This window comes from Temnothorax nylanderi, unplaced genomic scaffold, assembly GCF_030848795.1.
Source record: "Temnothorax nylanderi isolate EJ_2023f unplaced genomic scaffold, tnyl_v1.0 TNYL_tig0226_pilon, whole genome shotgun sequence".
Taxonomy (NCBI): domain Eukaryota; kingdom Metazoa; phylum Arthropoda; class Insecta; order Hymenoptera; family Formicidae; genus Temnothorax; species Temnothorax nylanderi.
Genome location: NW_027249288.1, coordinates 59,099 through 70,503, shown reverse-complemented (window position 1 = coordinate 70,503; position 11,405 = coordinate 59,099). Strand labels below are relative to the sequence as shown.

At 45.7% G+C, this 11,405-nt stretch overlaps 1 protein-coding gene across 2 annotated transcripts in view; it reads right to left on the bottom strand.

Annotated features, from left to right (window-relative positions):
- Positions 1 to 58: 58 nt before the first annotated feature.
- The window catches only part of LOC139779417 (RNA-binding protein fusilli-like), a 34,124-nt gene continuing 22,777 nt past the window's right edge, over positions 59 to 11,405 (bottom strand). The window contains exons 8-12 of one of the 2 annotated variants that reach the window (XM_071717763.1): positions 11,141 to 11,356; positions 10,844 to 11,071; positions 10,555 to 10,756; positions 3,907 to 4,109; positions 59 to 3,609 (exon numbers count right to left, since the gene is read on the bottom strand). In XM_071717763.1, coding sequence (XP_071573864.1) covers positions 3,427 to 3,609; positions 3,907 to 4,109; positions 10,555 to 10,756; positions 10,844 to 11,071; positions 11,141 to 11,356 — 1,032 coding nt within the window. In that variant the 3' untranslated portion in view covers positions 59 to 3,426. Of the gene's footprint in view, positions 3,610 to 3,906; positions 4,110 to 6,249; positions 10,757 to 10,843; positions 11,072 to 11,140; positions 11,357 to 11,405 lie in introns of those variants that run through there. The other variant, XM_071717762.1, reaches the window with a different exon arrangement.

Genomic DNA, 11,405 nt, shown 5'->3' with positions numbered 1-11,405 from the left:
TGATCGCGCTAGGAATATGTGGGATAAGTGTCTCCGGGGCAAGGAACAACGTAAGCGCTTCAAAACAATATCGAATATATTAATATTAATATCGTCAAGATAACATAATTAAATATCAGGTTTACTATTCGTCGCAGCCGTTTTTTCTCGGACCGCTGAAACGAACATTGGCATTGGGAGATTCTTTCTACGTCTGACGACATCGATCGACGAAGAAATTCCGCGGGTGCCACACTCGATGTGGCACCGACGCGATTTTACGTATCAGCGAAACGGCTCCACTCCGACTTTCCGCCGCGCCCTTGGGACGCGGCGCACATTTCTTCGGCTGGTAGACATAACATAATCTTACAACGTTACAGATATGTAATTCATAGGTGTGCGCTTGTGGGTGTATATATATATGTATATGTATATATATACACAATTCTTTCTATTATATCTATATATAAGAGGAGGCTCATCTCTCTCTCTCCCTCTCTCTCTCTCTCTCTCTCTCTCTCTCTCTCTCTCTCTCTCTTCTCGAGATCGCCCAGTCAGGTACCTCCGTTGCTTACGGATGCATTTGGATAGCGGTATACGCGTTACTTACAAAGACGCGTACGTGCAACGAGTAAGAGATAACTTGATTGTAATTATCAGCATCAACGCGCGGTGCAAGCAATCAAATGAGCACCGGTTTCATTAGCGATAGACAAGTTACTCGCGAAGGGGACTGTCTACAGTTTCCTTTCCTATATATATATATATATAACGTATATATCTCGGTATTAACTATTTCTAGTAATAATATAACAATATATCAACGTCGTAGTGAGGAAAATTAAGTGTTCGCTCGGCAAAGTCGACGTCGGTCAAGCCAGGCGGCTCGACTCGAGTCGTTCTAGCGTTCCTCAGCACCGGAGGCGCACCTGCCTTGATCTCTATTGCACGAATTACCACGAGGCGATTATCAACTATTGCACCAGTCGTGCGTGATCACACGTACGGTAACGACGGCACGGCGAGCGAGCACCCGGGGGGGACAAGAAGCCGCATCCGGATCGCGGAGGTCGCGTGTCTGAGTCGCGCTCGTCAGGATCGGAGCACTGAAGCGCGACAAAGTCGCGAGATTGCCGTTAAGAGACTAAAGAGGAGGAGCGAAGAAGGACCACGCGCCAGGACGAATCGTTCGCGCGTGATTTCGTTTCACTTTCGTTGCGTTTGAGCGAAGCGGAATGGACCGCACGGATAAAAACGTCGCAGCGAGCAGGAGCGAAGGCCGTATCGCCAGCCGATCTGGCAAAGAAGTTATAGAAAATAGATATTAAAAGTTTATATAGTTCGTTTCTTTATCATTATTATCATTTTCACCGTGAAACAAATTGCATGCTACAATATTATTCGTCTCGATATAGCGTACTTCTGAGTAAACACTTCAATACGAAGCGAATTTTAAGCTAAAGAAGCTATAGAAAATTACAGAAAATATTTCTTTTCTTCATCATGGAACAAATTGTATGTTACAATTTTATTTGTCTCGATATGCAGATAATGCATTTCTAAACAAACGCTTCAAGATGAAACAAATTGTATTTCACAGTAAGACCTTTTACAATAAAATACAATTCGCCTCATATTGAAGCGTTTGCTTAGAAATACATTATCTCTGTATCGAGACGAATAAAATTGTAACATACAATTTGTTCCGCGATGAAAATGATAACGGTCTCATTGTGAAATATTCTCCGCTTCGTCCCTTCTCGAGATAAATGTTTTCCTTTTTTTTTTTTAATTATTATCTGCCTCGTCTCGTTTTTATCCGTGTGACCCGACAAATCTGACGATTTAAATTCGAAGGAAACTTTGGCACGCAAGTCGATACACGTGCGCCTTAATTAAACCTCGGCAATTAATATCGCGACTTTCCGCGAGGGCGGGGGAAGAAAGTGATCGAATTCCACCGGCCCCGGCGAAGTCAATTTGCCCGGACTCGTCGTCCGCGAGTCCGGAATAATCGTGTAGTTGAGCTAATACAGGCCGGCTAATCTGTCGCAGCCGTATCTTTAACGAGTTTGTAAATTCGGTACGATATTTCACTTACGTCTACATACTCCTACGCATTTGTCGTATCGTAAAAGTGTAAACTGTACGCTAATGTGCTGATCGTTGATTAATATGTGTCGATATACCTCTAAGTCGATAGTGACTCTAAGATGACGCGGATTAACGAACGGGACACGTGAAATTTGCTCTCTGGAGCGGGAAACGAAAGACTAACGGAAGACTTTTGTAATATTTGCTGTTTTAACGTGAGAAACGAGCGCCGTCGTCGTTCGACAGCGTTACGCATATTGAAAGACAATGAGAACGCGCGATTCGGAAAGAAGAAAACGAGAAGAAGGCGCGACGCGAATTTAACAATTCATGGTCGAACGACGAGACAAACGACCGATGAAACATATATATAATATTTATATATATATATATATATATATATTAATTCTCATCTTCAAACTTTAAAAATTAAATTAAGTAATATTCGTAAAACAAGTCGTACGTAAAATTTGAAAGAGAAAACTAACGAGACGTAGTTCCAAGCTCGATTCTAGATACCGTCCGCGGTATTCGATAGAAATCGGGACGCGTTTTGGACGATGATTGCTGACGCTAGTACGCGGCGCGGGCTACATCCTCAAACATTGTCCAATTGGTAAATATAATTATTATTTACAATCTATTTATGCGTAATTTGTATATATAATATATAAATCCGAGACGCGTTGCGAGTCGGTTGCTCAAAATATATATCTATTCCCGCGAGCTCTTTCAGCTCGACGCGGGCAAAAGTACGCGAGGATCGAAGTCCAATTGCCGTCATCGCAACGGGAATGATAAGAATGTAACATGGTAAAAGAAATAAAACGAAAAATAGGGGGAATAAAAGGAGGAAAACGCGATACGCGGTTCGTCTCATCCCCAGGGGAGGGGAAATCGGAACAAACGACGAGAGAGAAATGACGCCGCTGTGCATCGCGCCACAACGGCTCCTATCTATCTCTAGACTAGAAAGAAACGCGTCGCTCTCGCGGCCGGCGCGTCGAAAATTTACGTGGGGAGGATTTCTTTCGGGTAAACGCGTAGGGGGGAAAATTACGCTTTTGCATTTGCACTTTGCCGTGTATGTCTAGGTCTACGTACGTGGTTCGTACGTAAAAATTCTCGTGTGAAAAATATCGCTAAGCCTAGTCGACGATGACGACGACGAGGACGGGGACCGTTCTCTCAAGGATTCGCGTGGGTGTCCCTGAAACAACGGTCTTTTCTCGCGCGACCCCCGTTTTAGTCGGTCCTAAGCGTCGAGACCGCTCGTCTCGCCGACTCAAGGGGAATCGCGCGTCTACGAGGCAAGGAACCGGGACGGGCAAGAGGGTCCAGCCGAGGAGATCAAACCATGAAAACTTCAACGAAGGGATTGCACTCGGTCTGCGGTGGAGGCAGCGCGGCCATGCGTTTATCCAGCTCCACTCGTGGTAGATATGCTTCGATACGCGCGTCGGGTCCCGTGGCCGTGGACGTTGGCAGCGTCGTTGCCCCGGGTGCTAATTGCAGACATTCAGCTGGCGCCAACTGAGATCACACAATTTATCTAGTTTTAACTAGGAACGAAAAACCGTGTTCGCGCAAACAAATTGGTCATTAAACAAAAAAGCTAATACGAGCTGAACACGCGGTGCCTCGTCTTGACAAGTACAGCAGTTTAAAGTTTAAATCTTTATTTTTTGAAGAAGCTTTTAGTAATCAGTTTTAATTTGCAGACGCTGGATAATTTACGCCTTTTCATTAGAATTAATTTATAAAAATAAGTAGATAATAAGTTAGATAAGAGATACGGTCTTGATTTTGAGAAGACAAGGCTTTACTCACCAAAGCAGCTTGCTGAGGAATCTGCGCGATACCGCCCACGCTCGCGGGGGTGTAATAATTGGTCGGGCTGACCGGCGGCGAGGGATAAGGCCAGTAAAAGATGGGCGGCGGATACGGCGTCGCAAATTGCGGCGGGCCGCGGGGCAACATCGCGGCCGCAGGCGGAAATATCGCCACGGGCGGTGGTGGCAACATCGTGCCCCCTAAGGAAGAAAGAAAGAGAACGACATTCAACGTTCGATCGAAATGATCCGCTCGATCGGCTTAGTTAGAGCAACGCGAGTGAAAGGAAAAACGCGGTCGTGCTCGTAAGATCTTCTGCGATTCGCGAACCCCTCTGCTGACCCCTGATCGTCTGACTCGAGGTCAGCCTTTCGCGAATCGTAATATCGCGGTCTCGAACTTGGCGTATCATTATCATTGACAGAAAAAAAAGGGGACTCGCAGTACCCACGATCGTCCGTTATGTATGTACAAACGTAAAGAAGAGTGCCCACTATGTAACCACTCCACAATTACAACGAGTGACATCGTGCAGATCCGCAGAGATGTTTTCTAGAAGCACACAAAGCGTTCTCAATTTAGTAATGCGCCAGTATACAGTCGACCACGTTCGACAGCGTGTCTCGCACTATGAAAGTGAATTAGTGAGATAGTTTGTATATATTTTTAATGAAACAACCACTAAGATCTTCTCTAACTTCGCACGCTGCACGATTTCACTTTCAATCAGACTGGTCTTGCACGGTTTGAGCAAACGGTTTCGCCGGACCGGTTTCTGGACTCACCCGCACCTAAAAATTCAAAAGCAATCCTGTTCGCTATTTTTTAAAGGTATAAAAGTAGACTCTGTGAGATCGTTGCCAAGAAATGATCATCCCGTGCCGCGATTACTGTGCTCAGAACGTGCAAGAACGCAGTCATCCAAAGGAATAATGACTTGGACTTGGCCTACCTGGAAGCACAGAAGTTAGTATTTGTAGGTCCCGCTACCATAACAGCAATCGACACTGCACCATTGTAACACGATAATATATAATGTATCCTTTTTTATATATATAATATGTAATGCAGCAACTTGCGATTTCGCCCCTCTGCCAAATCACCAGATACACGCACTCTCTCACTCTCTTTTTCTCTCCCCTTCTACCCTTCCTTTCTTTCTCTCTTTCGCTCTTTTTTCTCTCTCTCTCTCTTGTTTCCTTCTCTCTCTCTCTCTCTCTCTCTCTCTCTTGCCCAACGAAAAAGCCTTTTTGCGTGCGCCTTTTTGTGACGAAAGTACAGCCCACTTGCGTGTCACTTCAAGAAACGTTGCTTTAAAAAATTCTGAAAAATGAATAGTAAATCATGCAGATTATCTTGAAATTATTCCGTCGAGTAAACATGGCTTGAGCAAAGACGTGACATGGACGGCAGGCCGTACATTTCGCACAATTCAACGTGAATTCGTATCGCATCGGGCAATTTGCGGGGATACAGGGAGGAAACGTGTAACACGATGAGAGGAATATAAGTAGATTCGCTAGATTAGTCTCTAACAGGCCGCTGGGATGATCGGCATAGGCAAAAAGCAACGGCTCGTAAGTATTGACCACATTGAAGAGTAACTTTTGAGTAGCGACTTGAGTAAATCGAGAATTTTAGTATCTCGAAAGAGCGGGTAATCACGAGATGGGAGAGGAGAGACACTTAGAGATCCGTCTTCCGCTTGGAGATAGAAAGTGGGAAGACTCACGTACAAAAATGACAAAGAAAAGAGAAGGAGAGAGAGAGAGAGAGAGAGAGAGAATTTTACGCGAGAGAAAGATAGACAGAACAAAAAAAAACAAGGAGAATGAGCGAGAGGAAGAGAGCTAAGAGTTACGACACAGAAATCTCGAACTTGATCTGTAGATACCAAAGATACCTGTGAGCCCAATGAAAAAAAAATGTATAGAACGTAACAAGATACCGCGTGGTGGTTGCAATCTTTCAGCGGGTCTCGCGAGTCCGGGCGCTGTCTAGTGTCTATTTCTACCAATGTAAATTAACTTCAATCTCAGTTTAACTTATACTTTTTATCTTTTTCTAATTCTTGGAAAAAAACTGGAAAAAACTGGATAAAAAGATAAGTTAAATCGGGATTGAAGTTAAACTACATTGGTAGAAATGGCGTTTAAGGAGGAAACGCGTTCTCCTTTAAAAACCCGATCGCTTAAAGTTATACGCGTCGCCTCGCTTCGCGGTGCGGCGAGCGAGACGGCGCAACGGGACCGACGTTGGGGAAGAGTGCAACCACCGGGCGACGGTATATAATATAATCAGGGTAAGAGTCCACCAACCCGGCAAGCAAAAAGATATATATATCCACAAGGCACATTTATTAAACATGATCGTTCTCACCGTCGATATAAAATCATCGATATACAGAGTGTATACAGAAGATAAAAAAAAAAGAGAGTTACACCGCGTGTATACGTGTGTGTATGTGTGTGTGCGTATGCATGGATAAACACGTGTATACCGCGTGCGTGTGTCCTACGTCTTCCGGGGGAGGGAAAGGGGGGGAAAAAAAGAAAAAATGAAAGAGATCTTGAGGAAGACATCGGCGGGGAGATGAAGAAATTATGGGAATGTGATTGTCGTTAACGCTAGGACACCTTCACGCTCTCGACATACACTTGTGCCAGAACAACTCCGAGATGCATTCCCCTACGGAAACGATGCGAAGGGCGACCGGTTGGCGCGACCGTCCTCGATGAACGATCGCCGGTTTCCGTTTCGCATCGTCCCACCGTGTCTCTCTCTCGCTATCTCTATAATATCAATTAATGCTACACAACCGGGGGGCAGTCGGGGGACACGTAATCCCCGATATTTAAAAAAAATGTCAAAAAGATGCACGACCCCACGGTCCCTTAATCCCAGGACGCCCCGCACTCGGAACGGCATAATAATTTACGGTTGCGTCTTCACGATTGAAGATTTCCATATTCTTTGACGGTGTCTCTCTCGTTTCGTCATTGGCCCCGTGGCCAAAATTCACATCCGGTATCTCGCCGGTCATCTCGCGTCCTTTAGCGTCCCGAGATTAAACGAACGATCGTTTTTACCGTGCAATTGTGCTCGACGTCCGTTCCTTCTTTCTTTTCCTTTTCTCTTTTTCACAAAACGGCCCTCAATTATCCTCAGGTAAATTATCTTCTGGAACAGTTACGTTATTAATACCGAGAACCGGATCGAGAATGTTTAATGTAATAACAGGTACTTTACCGCAGCGGCCGCTATGACAAGATAGAACGTAAGATTACGTCAAGACGCACACTTGCTACCGTTGATTCTGTACGTTAGTGCCACCGCGTCGCGAGATAATCGCCAGGATCGCGCGTCGAAAAAAAGACAGATAAAACGGAAAACTTGTTACGAGGCGGTTCGGGAGAAAGGAGCGTGAGAGGCCGATTTCTTTTTCTGTCGGATAAAAAACGCGACGCCCGGAGAGACAGTTACCGGGCCGTAATGTATGTAACCGCGCGCGCGAGGGGAAGAAAAAAGGGGGGAAAAAAAAGAAAGAAAAAGATCGGATCCGTTACGCGATCGCTCGCGGAACGCGCGACCGGAGGAAAATTATAATATCCCTCCACGAAACCACACGACATGCAAGCCAGAATCGTTTTCGCGTATCCTCGCGGACATATAACGGGGCTAATTATGACCGTCCCGTGTTTGTGTTTACAGCTATATACGTACCCCTACTCTCTATTCTAATAACACATATATATGTATATAAAAAAAACCGTGGCAAGAGGAAGAAGTGAAATTACCAATAAACAACACTTTGCGATCCGCGCGACAGATCTCGAGGATCGGCCTCGCCGGTGGACCGCAGCTCTTCGTTTTTCTCGCGTTTGTTGCGAACAGTGGAAGCCCGTATTATTGGCGTGGCAGTGCGTGAGGTATCTCTCCGAGGTCCATCCCTCGCGAGAATAAAGTCGGCGAGCTGCGTATCCTCCCGGCGAAGCCGATGCTCGATTCCCTGATACACCAAATCTATCCATCCGTCTCAATGTGTGTGATCTCACCAACTACACTATCACAAAAGGTATTAGGCCGTAAGCCCAGCTTTGAAAGAGTAAATACCGCCGACACCACAGTTAAATCACAAGCCGCGAGAGCGTATACAGAGACGGCGTGTTTTTTTGTTTTTTTTTCTAAATTAATTCCGCTTTCTTCGCTCCCCGTTATCGTATATACTCTCCAAAACCAAAGTCCGATTATTAATGCACATACTCGGTATACTGAGGTATTATCCGTCACACACGATGGAATTAGTGCTGGATCACATCCGTGTATGTGTGTACGTGGGTGTGATTATTAACGATATTATTGTACTAAATGCAGTGAACGCCATGTGTACGAAGGTGTGTGCGTGTGTATATATGCGCGCGATTTTTCCCCAAATATAAAATAACAGAGCAAAACGGGTCTTATGTGCTTTGTTGTAGGGTCTGATTCACATATATTAACTTTCTAGTTATCAAAGCTTGTATGTTACAATCCTTGAGAGAAAGAGATAGACGGAAAAGAGATAGATCCGCGACGAGGCCAACTAAGAGCGAACTGTGTGATTCGTTCGCGAATAATATAATTAGTGACGAAATTTTATTTACACACAGATTGTAACATACATGCGCATAATAGATGCCACGTATAAAAGAATCTACCATACGTCCGAATTAGAACTTTAGAATATATAACATTGGATGGAATGTCCATTTTATATTACTTAGTGCTAATAAAATATTTCTAGCAAAATATATAAATCATTCTCATAAATATATATGTATATACGCATACATATATGTATATAAGTGTGTATATATATATAAATGGATATTTCTGATAGTACCCACTTGTAGGCTTCTCTCAGAGACAATAAGCATTCTCGTTGGACACTTTTTCACAGATACCAGTTAAATATCAGACATTAAAGTCATAAGTATCCAAAATTGCTTAAATAACATCATCATTGAAATACAAGATAGACACGAGCGACGTATTATTATGAAATCATATATTACATTAACAAAATTTTACAATGATTATTCTCATGGAAGGAAGAACTCACACAGACTTTAACATTTGATACGTTGAAATGCCTGTGATAAAAAATGTCCAGAGAATATTAATGTTCAAATAATTCCTGGCTTTCGGTAAAACCCAGAACTAATCTGCGTATACACTATGATAATTCTGAAACGCTCTGTATGTATATGTATATAAAAGGGAGCGCGTATGGATCATAGAATTTTGAGAGCTAGACAAATTACTTCGTGTTCACATTGCATTAGATAAGGCACTTGGTTACGCTCACGTGGAAGAGCGTTTTTTCTTCAATAGGTACTCCATGAACGCGTAACTACGAACGAACGTATGCGCACGCCAAAAATGGAATTTTATATACCACTATCAGTACAACTAACATGCTTACCGAAATTAGCTCTGCTGCCTAAATGCATTAGGATAAGAAAAGTAAACCGACTTGCGAGTTAAGTACCGTCGTGTAAGTAACGCCCGAATTTGTACCAAGCATTCCCAAAACGTTAGGTACACTTCATCAGCTGGACAAACGTTGTAAATGACGTTCTGCCAGACTTGCACGGAATACGAAACGGAATGTCGTAGATATTCGCGAATAATTACAACGCTTACTCGCTAAGAATGTACATAAATCCGTCAAAAGTATTGTCGTATTGTCGTAACACGGCGACTCCCACGTAGCATGCGTACTTCCGCGCGAATAACAAATTCTTGCGGAGAAACCGAGGCAATCGTTTCCGTTCTCCTTACGTGGGACCCGAGGAAGAGTCTATAAAAAGCTAGAGATCGACGCAGTGGCGCATCAGATCTGGGGATAAAACTGAGCTGGATAAGGGTAGCCCGGGGCTGCGGTTGGGGATGGTGCGTGAAACGCCGCTGTTGGTGCGTGCCAAGCATGCGTACGTTTCGCGGTGACGCTACCCGCCGTCGCGTCGGCAGGGAAGGCGGCGTCCCACGTTCGCTTTAGACCCATTATCGCGGCCGGATTTAAGGTCTGCGCGGTGGGCATGTAAGGCGCTAACAGCCCATGCGGCGCCGGTGCCCGCAAGAAGGGATAACGGGGATGATGGGGAACATTGAAGAACAAAAACGGCGTAGCCGCCGCAGCTGCCGCGGCCGCTGCTGCCGGATTTGTCGGTGGTGCGTGGAGAGCCGCGGCGGCCGCGACGGCAGCCGCCGCTGCCGCCGAGGGTCCTACCGCGTAGGGTATCTGGGCCGAATGGACCACCGGATTCGAGCTCGTTAGAGCTAGAGACTTGCTCGTGGCGGCGGCAGCGGCAGCGGCGGCGGCGACTGCCGAAGTGGGTGAATGGGTGGTCGAGGTAGGAGACGGATTCGATGCCAAGGCCATCAGCCATAGGTCCTGATTCCTGATAGCCTGCGCCTGGGCGGCCTGCGCTTGCGCCTGAGCCTGTGCTTGAACGGCCTGAGCGGCCTGGGCCTGCACCAGAGCGTGAATGTCCCACAGGGGTGGCGGCGGCGGCGGCGGCTGCGCGGTCGGTACCGGCACCGGCACCGGTGCTGGCGCAGACGGATGTGTGAAGGTCGCGGGGGACTGTGTGGTCAACGTACCGGGTGATAGGAGTGCCTTGGTCGACGGCGGTGTTACCGCACCTGTCAATACCAGATTCATGTCGTCGCCGCTGCACTGGAACACTTCGATGTATCGCTGCTTCTTGCCGTAGATCATGTACCGGTGATGCCGCTGGGTCGCGCATGCGTATGCCGATGCCTCGCTGTCCATTTGAATAAATGCCTCGCCAGACGGTTGGCCCTGGTGAAATGATTACAGAATTGAAGATTAGAGAGAAACGAAATAAATAATTATCCGCACATATAAGTATGGTTGACCGAAACCTACCTGAGCATTATAAACCATGTGAACACCCTGGTAGACGATATTTTTAGAATGTTCACCCATAAACTCCAGAATGTGTTCGACGAGCGCCTCGTACGGTAAACCACGAAGTCTAACACAATCCTTGCGCGTACCGGACGTAATGATATGTTGAGGAAGCAAGGGTGGAAGTTGCGCGATAGGCGGTGGTGGTAGTATTACTTGCTTCGGATCTGTCGCCCTATTTAGGACCTGTACAAAATCGGAATTCAGGTAAAAATTGACGTTTCTTATCGTCTTGAGATTCACGTTCAGATCTACCTGTTGCACTTCCGCGGTTGTGCTTCGAAAAAGTTCTATATAGCGACTGCCGATGCAGTCTCTATGCTTGCTCAAGGCTTTCACCGCGTCCTCCTCCTTCGCAAATAACACGAAGGCGTCACCCGTCGCTCTGCCGTCCGGTTTCTTTACAAACAGCACACCATCCTCGCCGTCCAACACTTGACACGGTTTTTGTCCGGATTGAAAAAATTCCAGCTATAAGGAAATCGCTGATGGTGTATACAGTAGAAAAGTGATAGACGAT